General features: G+C 34.6%; 1 protein-coding gene and 1 non-coding gene across 2 annotated transcripts; one reads left to right on the forward strand and one right to left on the reverse strand.

The window, feature by feature from the left end:
- Positions 1 to 716: 716 nt before the first annotated feature.
- On the forward strand, positions 717 to 789 carry Trnam-cau. Its single transcript has one exon. It is a non-coding gene; the product is annotated as a tRNA-Met (tRNA).
- Positions 790 to 6,473: 5,684 nt separating this feature from the next.
- LOC112459605 (homeobox protein MSX-2-like) lies at positions 6,474 to 13,790 on the reverse strand. The gene is made up of 3 exons (XM_025023782.1): positions 13,558 to 13,790; positions 7,636 to 7,975; positions 6,474 to 7,552 (listed from the first exon to the last, which is right to left on the reverse strand). The coding sequence occupies exons 1-3, from the start codon at positions 13,625 to 13,627 to the stop codon at positions 7,285 to 7,287; spliced, it is 678 nt and encodes a 225-aa protein (XP_024879550.1). The 5' UTR covers positions 13,628 to 13,790; the 3' UTR covers positions 6,474 to 7,284.
- Between the last annotated feature and the right edge of the window lie 3,439 nt (positions 13,791 to 17,229).

The following is a 17,229-nucleotide window of genomic DNA, read 5'->3' on the forward strand; positions in this document are numbered from 1 at the left end:
TGTAAATCGGAAAATGAATCCTACATCACCAGCTACTATTCATAGCACAAATAATTATAGCACGTATATGGTTAATTGAATTCTTATCATACAACTTTTAGAATATAATAGTTACTACTTATATATAATTATGCTGTAAATAAAGAGCACTCCGCACTCCTCGATTGACACACGTGTATACGCACTCACGCATCGTATGTAGGATAATCATGTACATCATGGCTGTCGCGATGAGCGTTGCGCACAATATAAAACGATAACATTATAACAACAGAAAATTAATATACTACCAACGTTATTTCTGAGTCCAAATTACAAGGAATTTTGAACTGTTGCATTGATCTCAAATAAATGTCAGAGTAACATTTGAAAAATATTTTCTGTAACGTTTTCAAAATATTTTAACAACATTCAGAAAAATCATATTACGAAATAATATTTTTCAAATATGTGTATAATATTATTAAAAAACGTTTAAAAAATACACATAAAGTCAATATTTCTAAACGTTAATTTAATGTTCCTTGCTTACTGGGACTTTTCAATTGCACTTCAAAAGTTTTTATATGAAATACAAACGATTTCATACTTAAAGGTTCTTTGAAAAGACGTTAATTTCTGGTCAAGTATACACGAATATTACGTAAATCTGTTGAACATATTTACCTTATGTACTTAAGATACGAAAGATACAAGAAGTAAATTTTCTCGCAATAGCCTCGGTAGCGCAGTAGGCAGCGCGTAAGTCTCATAATCTTAAGGTCGTGAGTTCGATCCTCACCCGGGGCATTTTTTTGCATTATTTTTTATTTTTTGTTACATAAGAGCAACTTAGGTTTGACATCTCGTATTTTGTCCATCGTTTATATTATATGACATAATAGTTAAAAAATCCAATAAACGTTAATTCTTATTCTATATGTGATGAAATTATTTATAAAATGTTAATAAGAAAATGCTAACTCTTCTTTTATATAAATAAAGATTTTATAGTTAAAGCAGAATTCTTAATTGTTTATTACAAGCGATATATAAAGTGCTTTTATTGCTTCTTGGATCCTTAAAATTTACGGAAAATGAACAATAAGGGAAAAGCGGTTCGCTTGGAAAAGAAACGGAGCACAAGAGACAATTATGTAAATGCGACGCCCGCAAGAAGGGTCTGTCGGCTCTTGGGATTGAAATGTTGAAGTTAAAATGAGTCGTGAATTGTTTGCTGCCCTTTAGCGGTAGCACAATTTGCAAGCAAACAGCCCATTAAGCTCGATTCGCCGCGGGCTGTGCCGCGCGCCGTCTTCCTGAAGGAATAGCCATCGCTCGCGGTTTCTTACAATAGTAATCTGATGTTTCATAACTTTCTTCAGAAAAGGTACTTTGTGCAAATCGTTTTAATGAGAAAAATAATAATCAAAATGATTTATCATTAGTAAATTATAACATTTATAACTGTCCAGCAAGCAAACTGCCTGTGATGCGAAAACAGATTGATGGAAGCAGATTTGCTCAGATATCTATCGTAACAGATTCGATATCATCTGTGTTCGCATTAAACTCATATTTTGTCGGCAGAAACCGAGCAGTATATATGTATATTTATCTGATTTATCATTGCGTAAACATTTAAACAATTACGAAACGGCAGATTTTGCTCAGTTTCTACAGTCAGTATGCTATTATATTCTATTAGTAGATATTCTTATATTTCTGCTGGCATTTTATCGACAAAGTTTGCAGCAGACACTTCCAAAATCTGTTCTCGACAGATTTGGTTATCCGGGTGAATTTTTTCAATTCTGAAATCGTATAATTTTCAATTGTTGGTGACACGATTCATTAATCGTCATACTCACGCACGTTTGTAGAACGTGCAATTATTGAGGCAATGGTCTCTATTTACGAATAGACTAAAAAAACCCTGCTTTCACTTAGCATATTTTACATCGTCATTGAGATGCGCCATTAAGTCGTTCGTGAATAACGCGAGAAAAAGAAAGAGGGGGAGGGGAATGAGACGCTGTCCTTTCCGTGTCACTCCGTGCGATTTCCGGAAATCGGGAAATTCCTAGTTGATCCACAGCGAGTCCGGTGGAATCCGCGTTGATTCAGGTCGTATTCACGGCGCATCGCGGTGAAAAGGCGTACCGCTTTTTGAATATATTCCAATTAAAAAGTCAGAGCTTCGTTATCACCCTTCTCGCCTTCTTTTCCAGACCCGAGGCCGCCGACCTTTTTTACTTCTGGCTTTTGCCTTTCATCAAGAGAGAAGAGGCACAAGGAAAGAGAGAGAAATCGATATACAGATTTTTCTCCCGCAATTACTTCGCTGCTTTCTGCTCTATAAAGAATTAGAAGCTCCCGCGGGGGGGGGGGGATCGCTTTTTTTCACGTTTCTTGCTTCTGCCTACGCTCTCTAATGGTTATCGGCTCGCCTATACGTACGTGGATTAAAATCTAAATGAGGGAACTTATTCGTCGTCTCTGGCAAGAGTTCTGTAGCAAAAACAAGAGGCGTGTAATGAATATTCTATTAGTTCAGTTTAATAATCACAGTTCACGGGGTTGGCGAGCAACAAAAGGATTATGCAACGCTCGATCGAGAATGCAAAGGAGTCTGCATATATACGAAACAGGCCGAAGAATTTCTTTCCCGCGCACGTACGCGGGGTCGTCCCTCACGGCGAAGTATTTAACAATGCACTATGGAGACACGAAGCCAGCCAAGAAGAAATAAGAAGCACGTGCCCAAGTGCCAACATGGGCTTACGCACGTATGCACACGCGTGTGCGTGGCTATTCGTCGCGATACAATACGCACGTGGCCGAACGCCACTTGCCTCACGTATCTCGGTTGGAATTCCCCCTCGGCTCTTGATAAAGATGATCGCATATTGAACTATGGAGATAGATAAAAGTATTAACATGCGCGTTTCCGATGAAAACTTCCATATTTTTAAAAAAAATTTCTTAAGATTTTTTAAAGATTTTTTAGAGATATTTATATCTTAAAAGCGTGATTATACATAATATCAGCTAGGTTCTTATATTTAAGATCGTCTTAACTTAAGTACAATCTTAAAATGTCATAAACCAATCACAGTGCCGTATTAGCATCTTGACATCACTTAAGACGGTCTTGAAATAAGAACAGACTATGAATACCGGCCATACAGATGTATATTATAAAATTTATATTATTCTTATCATAGAAGTTCTTACTTGAAATTAATCAAGTGAATTTTTACATATACTTTATTGTACAACTGTTGTAAATTCTGTACTTATGAAAAATTCGCCAAGTTTTTTAATTCGATAATATTAAAATTCGATGTTTCGAGATATTAGAAAGAACGATTATTAAGCGCAAGTTACGATGATCGAAATTCGCTGATTGTCTGAGAAACTAATGCCGTGATATGATTCATCGTACTAAAATGTAAACTACGAGTGGAATCCCGGCTTTTTTTTATTTCTTGAGAAAACACATATCGCATAAAGCTCGAATAATAGAGTATACACTGAAAAAAAAATAATGTTGTATCAACAGCAACAGTGTAATTGAAATAAAATTGGTTGATTCAACATCAATATTAATGAACGAAATGCATCAGATAGTCAATTTATAATCCAGATATTTGGTCCAATAATATCATTGTAGTTGGAATATCTCGTTATATCAATCATATATCTACTCATCCCAAACACATAATTCTTTATTATAATTACATATGAATTAAATAACTTTCTTGATGTATAATTGAATACCATGTAATCTATGTAGTTACTACATCTGCTGTCACGTCAACTGCGTGAAATACTTAAAGGAAATCAACGGTACGGTTAATGTTATTATGGTTGCTACATATGCACGATCTTGTTGATTCAAATATAAATTTATTTAATCTGTATACTTTGTGTATATTGCTACAAATCAGTTATTTGTCAGATATTGCACTTAAATATTATTGATTCATGTGCAATGATTTTTTAGAGGAAATAGAAATGTGTGTATATTAATTACACAAATGCTCGATGCAATCGACACGTGTAATCCTTAATATCTTTGTGTATATATATAGACAAAATATTATAAGTACATGTTTTAATCGTATCAAACAAATGTGTAATCAATATGAAAACATTTCTATTTCCTCCAAATAAAACAATGCGTATGATTCAATAATATTCAACTATAACACCTGACACGCGTAATGCTGTTAATTTAAGTACGGCACCTATAATAGGAATAAAACGAGGAGTGCGAGACTTCATCATCCATATGATTTCACGTTCAGAGTAGAAAGTTCATACTTCTTTTACGTCGAGCATATGGAGAGATCGATTCGAAGTTTATTTCATTCTGAATATACTCGGAAGTATTCTTCCTATTGTCTTATTTCCTTCCCTCATTGCTCCTGGGAAAGAAACAAAATCGAATGGTGAAACCATAATGTATTCGTTTCTACAATGTTTCGTTTAAAAACAAAACAATTTTAATTATTTATAACAGATGACATTATTCTAACATATTAAATGTAAATTTATTTAATCAATTGTCAATTGTATTTAAAGGAAACATATATGATTACAAAAATATGTAAAATTTAATTATATAAATTGAAACCGCGTAAGGCTTTTCAAGAAATCAATATTGAGAACTGAACTTTTTTTTTAAACCATAAAAATGGTGTTCTATTTTTAATGTAAATCTATCAGAATTTTCTTCTTTTTGTTTAGTTTTGCAAAACAAATGTAATAGCAATTGCTTAACGCTCGAAATACATAACAAATGCAAATTTTTTTAGCACTTCGATTTTCTTGAATGCATTTTCCTTAAATTTCTCGGATATTATAGCGATTTTTGTCTAATAAATAAATTATTATCCATATACCTTGTAGTAGTTGTTTTTTTTATTAGTGCGAGTAACTTCTTCGTAAAGTCATCATGACAATCGCATCAATTGTTGCACATTCTCTCGTTGTTTCCATGCAATTAGATCCGCAACACAAGCCAATTCCAGTCCGCACGAGCACCGTCGAACCACTTGACATGTATCGGTTTCAACCAATTATTCGTGCTTGGCCACGTGCCCATTGCCACGTGTGCATTTTAGTTACAAGAAATTATCCACTGACAAAAGAAGGATAAAAATGTAAAATAATAACGAAATGTATCCAAACGCTTTGTGCTTTGCCTTCGAAATTGTCTGGATCAGCTTTAATCGAAGCGAAAAGTATAAAAGCTTCAAGCGTGTATGAGTAAAGACTGAGCGTATGTTAAATGAAATATCGAACGGCTTTGATGGGTTTTAATAATAATTTATTTATCTACAAATAACGTTCTGTTTCGGAAAAATTATTCGATAGATTATCGACGACGAATAACAATAATTAACTAAATTATTGGGGATAATAGCGCTTGCCTTGCGTACGTGCTCGAACATTGCACATTGGATATAATTAATAATATTACTTTCACCCGCACATCAAGATTACACTAAGACGTTAAAATATCTACGAATAAAATTTGTTACTAAAAATTAGATTTTTATTAATCGTCAATAAAACCTCTGGTTTCAATTTATATTACCAAGTTGCAGCGCATATTCTTTCTTTCAACAAAACAGCTGCTCTTTTCATTTATCTTCTAAATGAAATATTAATATCGCATCTATATAGTGACATATTATAATGATGTTGTAACATTATTACAGTATCGATTATGAAATTCTGCCATTCATTCAAGAAGACGTAAAATATTAATGTTGAATATTTCACTAAATTCGGTATGTGAAAGATAAACTGTTAAAACTATTGAAACTCTGTAATTACATATTTACATCCTTATTTGATCATCATTTAACAGCTGGTATGCAAGAGGAAAAGTGGAAAAAACGACTACAGAATTTTTTGAGTACAAAAGTGTCTGTAACACTCAACAGGCTGAAATTTAACCGTATGCAGATGTATAATTAACGTAGGATAATTATAGTTTATGCTCATTCATTTGTCTCTCTTATCATTAAATCAGAAAAATCTTTGAACAAGATCAATATCCAAATTTTAAACATAACATTATAAGAAAGATATAACGCAACAAAAAGGAAAGAACAGTAATATACAAACGTTTCTCTTACTCATTGGTTGCTGTATAAAGCGATTTGTTAATGCAAATCTTTCCAACTAATTCGCTATAAAGTACTGGCCGCGCTGATGGAACCTTTCTTATGCATGTTTTCTTATATTTTTTGATATGCTGAATCATTAACAATTAAACCGTTTATTTCAAGCTGATATGATGGAAAAATAGCGAAAACTGCATTTAAAGTAACAAATTTGTAAAAATTTTTCTCAAACAAAAACTTTTCTCTGCGTCATAATCAGCACCTTAGTCTATGTCAGTCTAAGTTTTAGAAAATAAAAAGCAATCTTTTTTCTTAAATATCTTAAATTCATTTTTCTTCGTATATCTCGAAAATGTATGCGGGGTGGATAACTCAATTATTTTCCGATGTCGAATTATTACACATTTAATTATTAATCAAACAAAGACCAAATCTATTTTTCCCCCGAGTTATTCTTTTTAAAAATGTATGTAAGATATACATTTTAATTATTTCCAGAGAGACATATTTTCGCACGAATTTGTACACTTTGAATAAATATATATGTAGTGAGGGAAAATGTGTGTGTGAGAAAAAAGGAGAGAGAGAGAAAGAGGGTGAAGGCGAAGGGAAACGAAAGGACACGAAAAAAAATGAAGTGGGGAATGGATTAGTTTGGGGCAATTTTGGGTAAATTTGGTTATGTTAGGTTAAGTTAGGTTGAGTGATAGATTGAGCTAGTTTTTTAATATTGGAATGAGTGATATTAAGTTAAGTAAGAGTAGAGGGGTTGGGGTGTAGTAGGAGGAGGAGGAAGGAAGGGTAAAAAAAAGTTATATAATTTTGAGTTTTTATTCAGATTTTTACAAATCTGCTACTTTGAATGTGATTTCCCATCCTATATTTTCCCATCATATCAGCTTGAAATAAACGTTTGGTAATGATTCAGTACATTATAAAATATAAGAAAACATGCATAAGAAAGGTTCTATCAGCGCAGCCAAAATCAGGTTACCCTTCGTCCTTTGAGAAACTCCGAAATAATGAAGAATGAATCGAAGAGTTTTGAAACACTATGTTAACACTCACAGCACAAGTAGTTCGTCGAAATGTTTCTTCGGAGCTCCGAGTTAAATTTCTCGATCTTCTGGAAACAATCTCGAGACCTTCGAGATTACACGTGTTAGAGGGGACAGCCGTGGACGTAGGTGACATTTCGGAAGAGCGCGGCCGCCGTTGAAAGAAACGCCGCCGTGGAAGCGGTGGATGGTGCTGGCGGCGGTGGCGGTGGTGGCGGATGGCTGGTCTGCGATTGCGAATTGTACGGCGAACAATAAGCGTCTATGCTACCGTGATGGAGGCCCACACTGCGTACCAAAAGGTCTTTCTCGACGGTAGCTTGATGACGCAGCTGTTCCAATCGCAGCTGATTCTGCCGCTTCCATTTCGTCCTGCAACGAAATTGTGGTGTGCAAAGCTGTCCCTCTTACCTCTGCTGATCTTATTCTCTGTCCTACGATAAATTTTCCTCTACCTTCGGTTTTGATACCAAGTCTTCACTTGAGTCTCCGAGAGCGATAGAGCGTCGGCGACGTCGCTGCGGTCCGCCACGCTGAGATATTTCTGACAACGGAACTTCCTCTCGAGGTAAGCCAGCTGAGCGTGAGTGAATGCGGTTCGTCGTCTCCGTGGTTTCCTACCGGTCGGCGGTGCATTGTTAGCGATCACTCCGCAAGATTTTCCAGACGTAGTTGCCGGACCGGGCGACGGCGAGAGCGCCGGTGGTGGACTTCCTAGACGCGTGCAGGGGCTGCTGCCAGGATCGATGGTGTCCTCGGAATCCGAATGGACCGCCGAATCATCCTCCGAGTCCTCTGCAACATGTTTTTGTGAGACTTATATTCTTGGGAATAATTTCCCGATGATTAGATAATAATTTATTAGACATTAACTGATCCGACAGAATATATTTTTTAACGTTCTTTGCAATAATTCAAGTTGTAGTACGAGATAAATTATACATTTTGAAATCTCCAATTTTGTATCACTAATTTTTATTTTCTTCCGTTAATTCAACGTAAGACAGGATTTCAAGTTACTGGATTATTTATATAAAAAAATAAAATATATTTTTATCTGTATGGATGTTATTGACTGCGTTAACTATATACATATTTATAGAGAAACATCCTAGGAGACAACGCGTTTCTTTGTTATATATTAATAACTATAATTTTCTGGCTGATCCAATCGATGGATTTGGTTGGTCGGGCAAAGTCTATTACCGAAATAATAATCCAGCAAACCTCAATCGATATTGATCGATCTCGGTTAGAGAGCAAACTATCTCAATTACCGAAACCTGCTACACCCTCTGAGAATTAGCCAATAGATTTGTAACGGCGCACTAGGGGGTAATAACCTTCGATGAAAACCCCGAGACTAACGAGCCCTAACGAATCTTTCGGCACCTCGAACCATCTGTAGAATTGTTCTTAATGGGGTACCACCTCCAAGAGGGTTCGTCACCCCCGGTGGCTGTGCGTCCGCATTTAAATAATAGACTCGCACCACGGGATCCATTTTCTAACGAGAATTTTGACGATCTGTCACGTGTTCGGAAATGTTTGCGTGGAAAAAATAATAATTATCGCCTCGCGAAATTAAGAGGTTAAACTAGTATAAAAGGATAAAAATCGATCTTTTTTTATTTTAACACATAATATGTACTTTTAAAATTGTTTTGATGAGGTTCACGTCAAAATTAAAAAAATTAACGAAGTTTGTAATAAAAGATTTTTTATGTAAAATTATACATAAATATGTATAAAATATTGTCCATATATGTTTTCTTTTGCTTGTATAATCTCTGTTTATACAGGGTATCCATTTTAAACAATTATTCCCCAAAATTTTTATTTTTTTTTTTTAATTTTAGATGAAAATGTTTCAGACAACTGTTATATGGAAAGCAACAAATAATCGTGAAATCAATTTTCGGCAAAATCTATTTTTCAATGTCACGTAAAAGTCACCTTCAATTTTTTAAATGGAATACCCTTATTTTTGATAAAATTTTGTAGCAGTTGAAACGTTTCCAAAGACCTGTAAGAGTTAATAATATTTTTATTAAGAAGTTGTGGAGAATATGATCGTAGTAGAGTATCGGAAAATACGCAATCAAAAAAGGGGGTAAAAATTGAAAAATAGATTTTGCTGAAAATTGATTTCAGAGGCGCCGTACGGCAAACCGGGCTCGTGCGACGACCGGCCCGCGAGGGACCGGCCGCCTAGTAAGTGTGTCACATTGTTTTGAGCCTTATGCGACTCACGAGACTTTCTAGAGATATCATTGCCACCTTTGACTAGAGAGGATACGGCCTTAGAGGCGTTCAGGCATAATCCCACGGATGGTAGCTTCGCACCACCGGCCGCTCGACCGAGTGCGTGAACCAAATTTCCGAACCTGCGGTTCCTCTCGTACTGAGCAGGATTACTATCGCAATGACTGGTCATCAGTAGGGTAAAACTAACCTGTCTCACGATAGTCATATATAATCATATTTTATATACACGATTATTACATTTATATATTATATATATGGGTAATTTTTTCTCATTTCTCCAAACTTTACTTTTTATAAAAGAAACAATTATGCAAAAATTATCCTTTTAATTACTTTTAAACTTCTTTCTTATTTTTCCTATATGTACAAACAGAAATAATATAAAAGATAGAAACCATATATGGACATATTTCATATATTTTATGTATATTTATATGGAAAATGTTTTATCAGGTTATGTTCAAAGCGAGTTACCAACGTGTCTTGATGCATTTATTAATAATAATTATTGCGAGAAATATTTTTTTTATTGTATTCTTATAACACGTCCTAAAGTTTTTTTTAGTAAAAGTACAAAAACGGTTATACCGAAAGCGCTAGAAAAATTTGAATGTTCAGTCTTTTTTCGCTTGTCGAACAGAGCACAGCGTCTATGTAAAAAAACTTTATAAACATTTTTTTTTATATACAATTAAGTTAATTTATGTAAAATTAAGCAACAAAGATTTATACTGAAATAATGTTTTAAGCGATTTAAATAAAAATAATAATGAAAGCCTCAATGTTATTGTATAGAAGATAGTTATTCCGAGGATTGAGCGATACCAGCAATTGTAAAAAATTGCAGCTTGCCTTGCTGCAATTTTATACACACACACACACACACATATTTTTTTACGCTATATTTTGTTACAATTATATTTAATGACAATCGCACAGGTTTACTACAGATTTTAAAGATTATGAATATAAATAATGGAGATAATTTATATAAATATTGGCATTGCACTATTAAATATTATTAAATTTAAACCAATACTTTGGCTTAAATAACATTTTGTTATTTTTAACTACCATGCATGTCAAAATTTACCATTTTAACACAAAACAGTATTATTTTAGCTCTATTTTGATTTAGTTAAATTAACATTGTTTTAGTTAAATTAACGACATGGTGAGTAGGAGCAGTGACGACCTATGGTTAAAAATGATTCATATTGTGTATAATTTGATACCACGAATTTAATAGTGTGTGAGAAATTAGATGCACACCACATTCATGATGCCGATGGCTAGGTGCAACACGCTATAGCTTCAGGCAGCTATGCAGAAGATTTTTTGGGCACGAGAAAGTTGTACTTATTACAGAAATCTTATTATATGCCCCTACGAATAGCTAAAAGTAAGTTAAGAATAACTTTTTCCTAACGCGAGCGTGAAATGGGCTGCTTTTCGCGCTTGTTTTGAGTGAGCAAAACTATCCATTTCGCAATGATGACGTAAGCGTTGAAACATGGAGCCATTTCTCTCCTATTTCTCAACTAGTTGAGAAATGAAATTGTAAAACAAGCGCAAAAAGCGGCCTGTTTCACGCTCTTGTTAGGAAAAATAGTATGAACAACTCGTGGGAAGAGTGGTCGAGCCCAAATGAGTGTGATGGTCGCACTCGCTTCGCTCGTACGACTAACTTCACACTCATTCAGAATCGACCACTTTTTCCACTAGTTGTACAATATACTATTGTTATTTAATAAATAACAAGAATTGAAACTTTAAATGTGCTTTTCTCGAAACCTATTTCTTCAACTGCATACTTCCTAAACTATTAATGATATCAACATGCAATTTGCGACAAAATACGCTTTAAAAAAATGCTCTATTGCGTGATGATTGTATACTTAAAAAAAATTATGTTTAATATGGGCGCCCATGAGTGAGGACAAGGAAGGACATATGCCCTTCCTCCTGGATTTTAATTTTTTCAATTTAGAATAATTTTATAATTGACAACCAGATAACTTTTTGTTTGAAATTTATACAAGAATAAAAATCTGCATAAAAATTTAAAAAAAAATTTTGTTTGATACGTTCGTTTGGCAGAGCTTTACATAAATCGAAAAATTCCATATGCATGGGAACTGTTTTCTTTTTTAGAATAATCGGACTCGTCGATGGTATTTTATTTTCTGAAAATCGACTATGTATCTTATTGAAACAAAGTGAAAATTAAAAGTGAACAGATTTACTAGTATTACAGATTACAACAAAATAAAATCATAGATACTCTAGTAAATTTCCTCACTTTTGTAATTTTCACCTCATTTCAAGATACATAATCGACCTCCTGGAAATTAAGAAATTCAAGAAATTTAAAATTTCCCAGGTAGAAATCTGTCTCTATTTGCCGAAATTAAGTATAGGGCCTGGATAGAAAAATCTAGTTTGGAATATCTAGGTCCAGAATACGCCCTAGAAATTTATCTTGATTTTACCTATTATAGATAAAGAATAGTCGGGAAAATCTACATGGGTTCTAGATTGCTATACTGACAGATTTTTCCCAAATTAAATATAAAACTATAGGGCCTGGATTGGATAATCTATAGTTTTAAATACCCTGATAGGTCCAGAATATAATCCTGAAATTTACCTAGTTTTCCCCAAAATAAAATTTACGTGTAGTATATAATATGCAATTTATACACATAATTAATAATTGTGTCAATTTTTCTGAATTGTCTTGTACAAATTGTCTTCTTAATTATAGGTGGTCATAATTGTAGTTTTGAGACACTTGAGATAATGAGTGATATCGAAGATACGTCGATGTCCTCACGATTGTTGAGGAAATGAAAATATTACGCAAGAAAAAATTAGAAAAAAGAATGTGTTTAACAATGAAAACCGATAATGAGGTTAGGTTAACAATGATGTGCAAGGCAGTAATATAACCATCAATAATTGTTATCATACTATCAGTAATATGACTGTGCATACGAAGAAGCCGAAGCACATGGAAATTCTGAGTCCGAGAATAACGTAAAAAAATTCTAAATGCTATTGGTTACTGCTTATAATTTTTATCTTTTTAATTATTTTTAAATTCTTCTTATTATTATTTTTCTTGTGTACAAACAGAGATTATACAAGAGGAAAAAAATATACAGAAGAAAGAAAAAACATAGACGGATAAATTTATAATTATTTATATATATAAAAAATTTCTAATGTATATATTAAAATAGTATATAATTTTACGTGTTTTATGTTTGGTTAAAGCTATTTCGTTTTAACCTTTGTCTAAAAGATTGAATAAAAAAATTGTATAATAATACAATTTATTTTTGTTATAGAAGTTTACTTGAATTATTTACCTATAATATTTTTGTAATTTCCAACCTATTCCATTCTATCTATTATATGGCAACAATATTAGAGTAATCGTACTTATTTCCGAGTTTTTTCTTCGAGGGATGATGAAAATTTATGATATTCTTATAAATATACATATTATACAGGATGTTTCCTAATAAGTACAAAAAAATTGAAGGGAATATTCCATGGCTTATTTTAGGAAGAAAAGGTTCTATAAACATATGTCCTAAACTGCTTTGTTTTCAAAATAAAGGGTGTCAAAAACGCACGCCTCTATAAATGTTTCGGTATTGGAAAATCGGTACTGGAAAATAATTCTTAATCGACATGTACCAAAAATGTCTTTAAACCTTTTCCAAATTTTCATATTTTTTTTACAACTTTGACATCCTGTTTTTTGAAAACAAAGCAGTTTAGGGCATGTTTATAAGAGCTTTTCTTCCTAAAATAAAAATGTCCGCTTCAAATTTTTGTACTTACTTAGGAAACAACTTATACGTTTAGAAAGATAAAATGTAATAGTTATGTGTTTCAATGTAATAATTGTTCAGTTAATCGCGGTAATTTTTGCGATTTGTACGGAAGAGATTGATCATTTCTTGTAATTAGGAAATGATTAATGCATCCCGACATTAGGACCACATTATTGTTATCATCAATATCTATTATCTCGCGTTGATTATCCTCCATACGATTTTTGTCCGCTGCGCTATGTGTTTTGGTGGTGAAGATACCTTGAACTCGATCAGCCAATACATCTCCTAGAAGATCTCTGATCAGGAAAGATTTGTGCTCCTGCATCATCACCGTCAAAGAAGCGGTGCACTCGCAACGTTCACGATTGTTTATTGAAATTGTATTCTCCCTGACGAAGCGACGGTAATCATCGGCGACAATTCAGCACGAATTGTGTGAACACACTCGCGCCGCAAAAAAATTCGCGACTTTCATGCTATCGTACGGACGCTCGGCGTCATTCTGCGTCACCGACGGCCACTGCGGCTGACCGGAAACCTGGTCCCCGAACCCCAGTACCATCTCTCGTCATCCTTATCGCCGCCGCCAACTATCGCGGGGGTGGAGACACGTACCGAGAGTCTGCAAATCGAAAGGAGGTGATACGCGCTCGCGTACCCTCCACGCCGCTCCCGCGACCCCCTCGAATTAATCCGCCCGTTTATTTTGAACGGGCTGCCTAATGCCTGCGCAATTTCGCAGCCATTTTGGGGGTGGAAGCGCCATTCTCACTCCACCACGAGACCGGCACGCTTCACCCGATTGGTTCGCGGAGACTGGGACACGGGGGTGAGAAAGTGAAACCCTGGCGTTGCTATTGGTCGGAAGATTCTACAGTTGGGTCCTCCCCACGCTCGCGATCCGGTAACTCGGTGCATGCTTCGATTTAAGTGGATCCAGGTAAAGGTGCAAGGGGCGGTGGAAACTAGAGAGTGAGATGGAGAGGTATGCGGAAAAAGAGACGGTAGCAGATGCAGATGGGGAGAAGAAGTCATTGGCGAGCGATTACTGCGAAACGGGAGGAATAAATTGAATGTAAAACTTTTCTGCGAGCGTACAATGTATAGCTGGTTTCTATGATTTCAGTGCTTGAAAGGCGGATGCTTGCTGAGTTTCCGCTGTTGTCGGGCTCGGTCGTCTCGTTGCTCGCGCTTGTTGGCTTCATTACGAAAAGCTCCAAGAAGATGCGGCTCTGGAGCGAGACATAATAAATTCTGAAAATGTTCGTAGAAACCAGCATTATTCAATATTAATATGAGCTATGAAAAATCTTTTACCGTCCTATCCTTCGCGGAATATGATATGCACGGAAGATGAAGGAATATTTACATGTGAGATATTTTGTTACCGATATAATAACATATAACGAATTTTAAAATTGAAAGGGATACACGAAGAAAAATATTATCTTACAATAGAGGTTGAAAACCTTTCCTATTAAGGAGAGCCATATTAAAATCTTTGTAATGACCGGGGGCTGGATAAGTTTTATTTTTGGAGAATAGAAGCAAAATATCTTTGTTTAAAAATTCTTTTATATATTATAAAAGTTCGACGCAGCGTCGACCGAACCGATGAACCAAAACTCATCATGATACTTCTGAATATGATGTACCAATGATCGACATACTGCTGCCAATGTATTCGAAGATACTACAGCACATGCAGCTGTGATCCTCTATTTCATGTTTTCGACTTTAGTTGGAATCTTCTTATAAACTACATTTTTTAGATGTCTCCATAAAAAGAAGTCTATTGGAGTTAAGTCAAGCGATTGTGCTGGAAAAATCTGGACGAGACTATCTTGTTCCATTCATCGGTTTGGAAATTTTCTGTTTAATGTATTTTTTGCTATTAAAGTAATTGTGAGCGGGACATGAAAAATGAATATTGTTTTAAATATATTTTGTAAAAAAGGGATTTTTTATATTTTTAATTTTTTTCCTTTCCACTAACATTTGCACGCTCAATCAATCAGTTAACTGTTGTCAGCGTAAAGTTTGCTACAATTCCACTATAAAAAGTTATTGTATTCTAATTTAAAAAAATAAGTTGATCTTGTAGTCTTCAAAATATTTTCGCACACAAAAATTTAATTATATGCATCTTAATTATGCCCTCTTCGAATAGTTATGTTTTAATTTGCGTTTAAATTAATTTTTGTAACAATAATTACACAGTTATTGGATGTGAAAATAGTTATATTTAATGTAGAAATTTCTTAGCGGGCTAGATAAAACTTCACGGAAACCGGATTCAACCGGAATCCCTATCTTACACGAAACCGTAATTTTTTTTATTTAATAAAAATGAAGAAAGATATTTTAGGCGTGGAATGCAACGGTCGAAGATTTAAAATTAGGGATTTTCGCATTACGGCGAAATTAGTTTCGCGTCCTAGGGGATAACACAGCGTGTATAACGTGTATCGCGTCCTTTACAGTTTGCAAATTCCTTTCCCTCTTTTCTCCCATGCCTCATTTTGCCGGTTCGCCGAAAGCAGAAGTTTGCAAGCGTAAATACGTACGTGTATCACACATGCAATCGCTCTGGATTCTGTACTCCTCGCATCCAAGCCAGCCTCTCGTCGTCGTTTCTCTCTTCGCTGCGCTTACCTTTTTTAAGTATTTGCCAATGTCTGTGGGGCCGCGTAAGTCTGTGTACGTTTCGACGCCGCATCGCAAAATTATCCGAGATGAATTCAGCGGCATACAGCGGCGTCGCCAAGTACGGGAGATAAAGCTACGTGCGGTTTGCAAGTACCCAACGAATGCCACGTCGAGAGTTTCGTGGAAGACATACGTGAAAACAAAACCCCATCTCCCTCATTATCGAAACCATAGATAATAAGAACTGCGCTTGTATATAAGGCTGCGCGTTTTCTACTCAACCAAACGGGGCGTATACATATACATGGATATTGTAAAAAGAGAGGGCAGAATTTCTTTATTGTCTTTATTTTAATAATTTGTCTTATTGTGAGACTTCGCGAATTAGAATCTTTACAAAATTGATTAATTGCCAGTAAATTTAATGGGTTTGCCACCATGCTACGGAAGTTAAGAAAAATTTGAAAAAGTCGTAAGCTATTAGCATCTTCATGATATGTGATAATAAAGAAGGTAGATAGAAAATTTTCTTCAAAGAGTGTTGTTCGAGGTTCGTTCTTCGTTCAAGGCAAAGTGAAATAAGTAGAGAGGAAACAGGAAATCACATTTGTCTCATTTAGTCACTCGTTTAATAAATTAGAAGCCTGTTTAACAATTTAACACAAATTTTCTCAAAATTAATATAATCATGAAAGCTTTGCTATTAAAGCACTGAGAAAATGTAGGACAATGATAAAAAAAAATAGATTAAGGGACTATTCATTTTTCTGGCAAAATACATATCTCAAAATTACTTTCAATTCAACTTCTTTTTCTTCTTTTTATTATATAGTTTTCTTATTCTTCTTTCAATATGTACAATTTCATTCTTTGTTCATGCAGTATAGACTTCCTGATATTCTCAATATCGGTTTCAACCTTTACCAATGCTCTCATCAGTTGATAGTTCTGAATGAACTGAGCAGAAAAGTGGCAGTAATATTCTTTAACTAATCAACTATCCCCACCTCATTTATTTGTGAATGTTACAATCGCCACGACGTTTAACGTTTCCTTCTTTAATGCGTTTATTCCCTTTCTTCTATATTTCAATTTCTTTCTTTAAGTAACAGAATTGCTCTTAAATTTTGCTCTAATAGAAAAATACTCATGATCAATTACCTTCGTATTTTAGACAAGATTTAGTCCTTCTTTTTGTGTCCTTCTTTTGTGAGTATTTCCAAGAGCAGATACCTATGATATGATAGTTTTGATCTGAGATTTATCCAATGTATGTACATC

Source organism: Temnothorax curvispinosus, unplaced genomic scaffold (assembly GCF_003070985.1).
Source record: "Temnothorax curvispinosus isolate PA1 unplaced genomic scaffold, ASM307098v1 QBEX01010011.1, whole genome shotgun sequence".
Lineage (NCBI taxonomy): Eukaryota > Metazoa > Arthropoda > Insecta > Hymenoptera > Formicidae > Temnothorax > Temnothorax curvispinosus.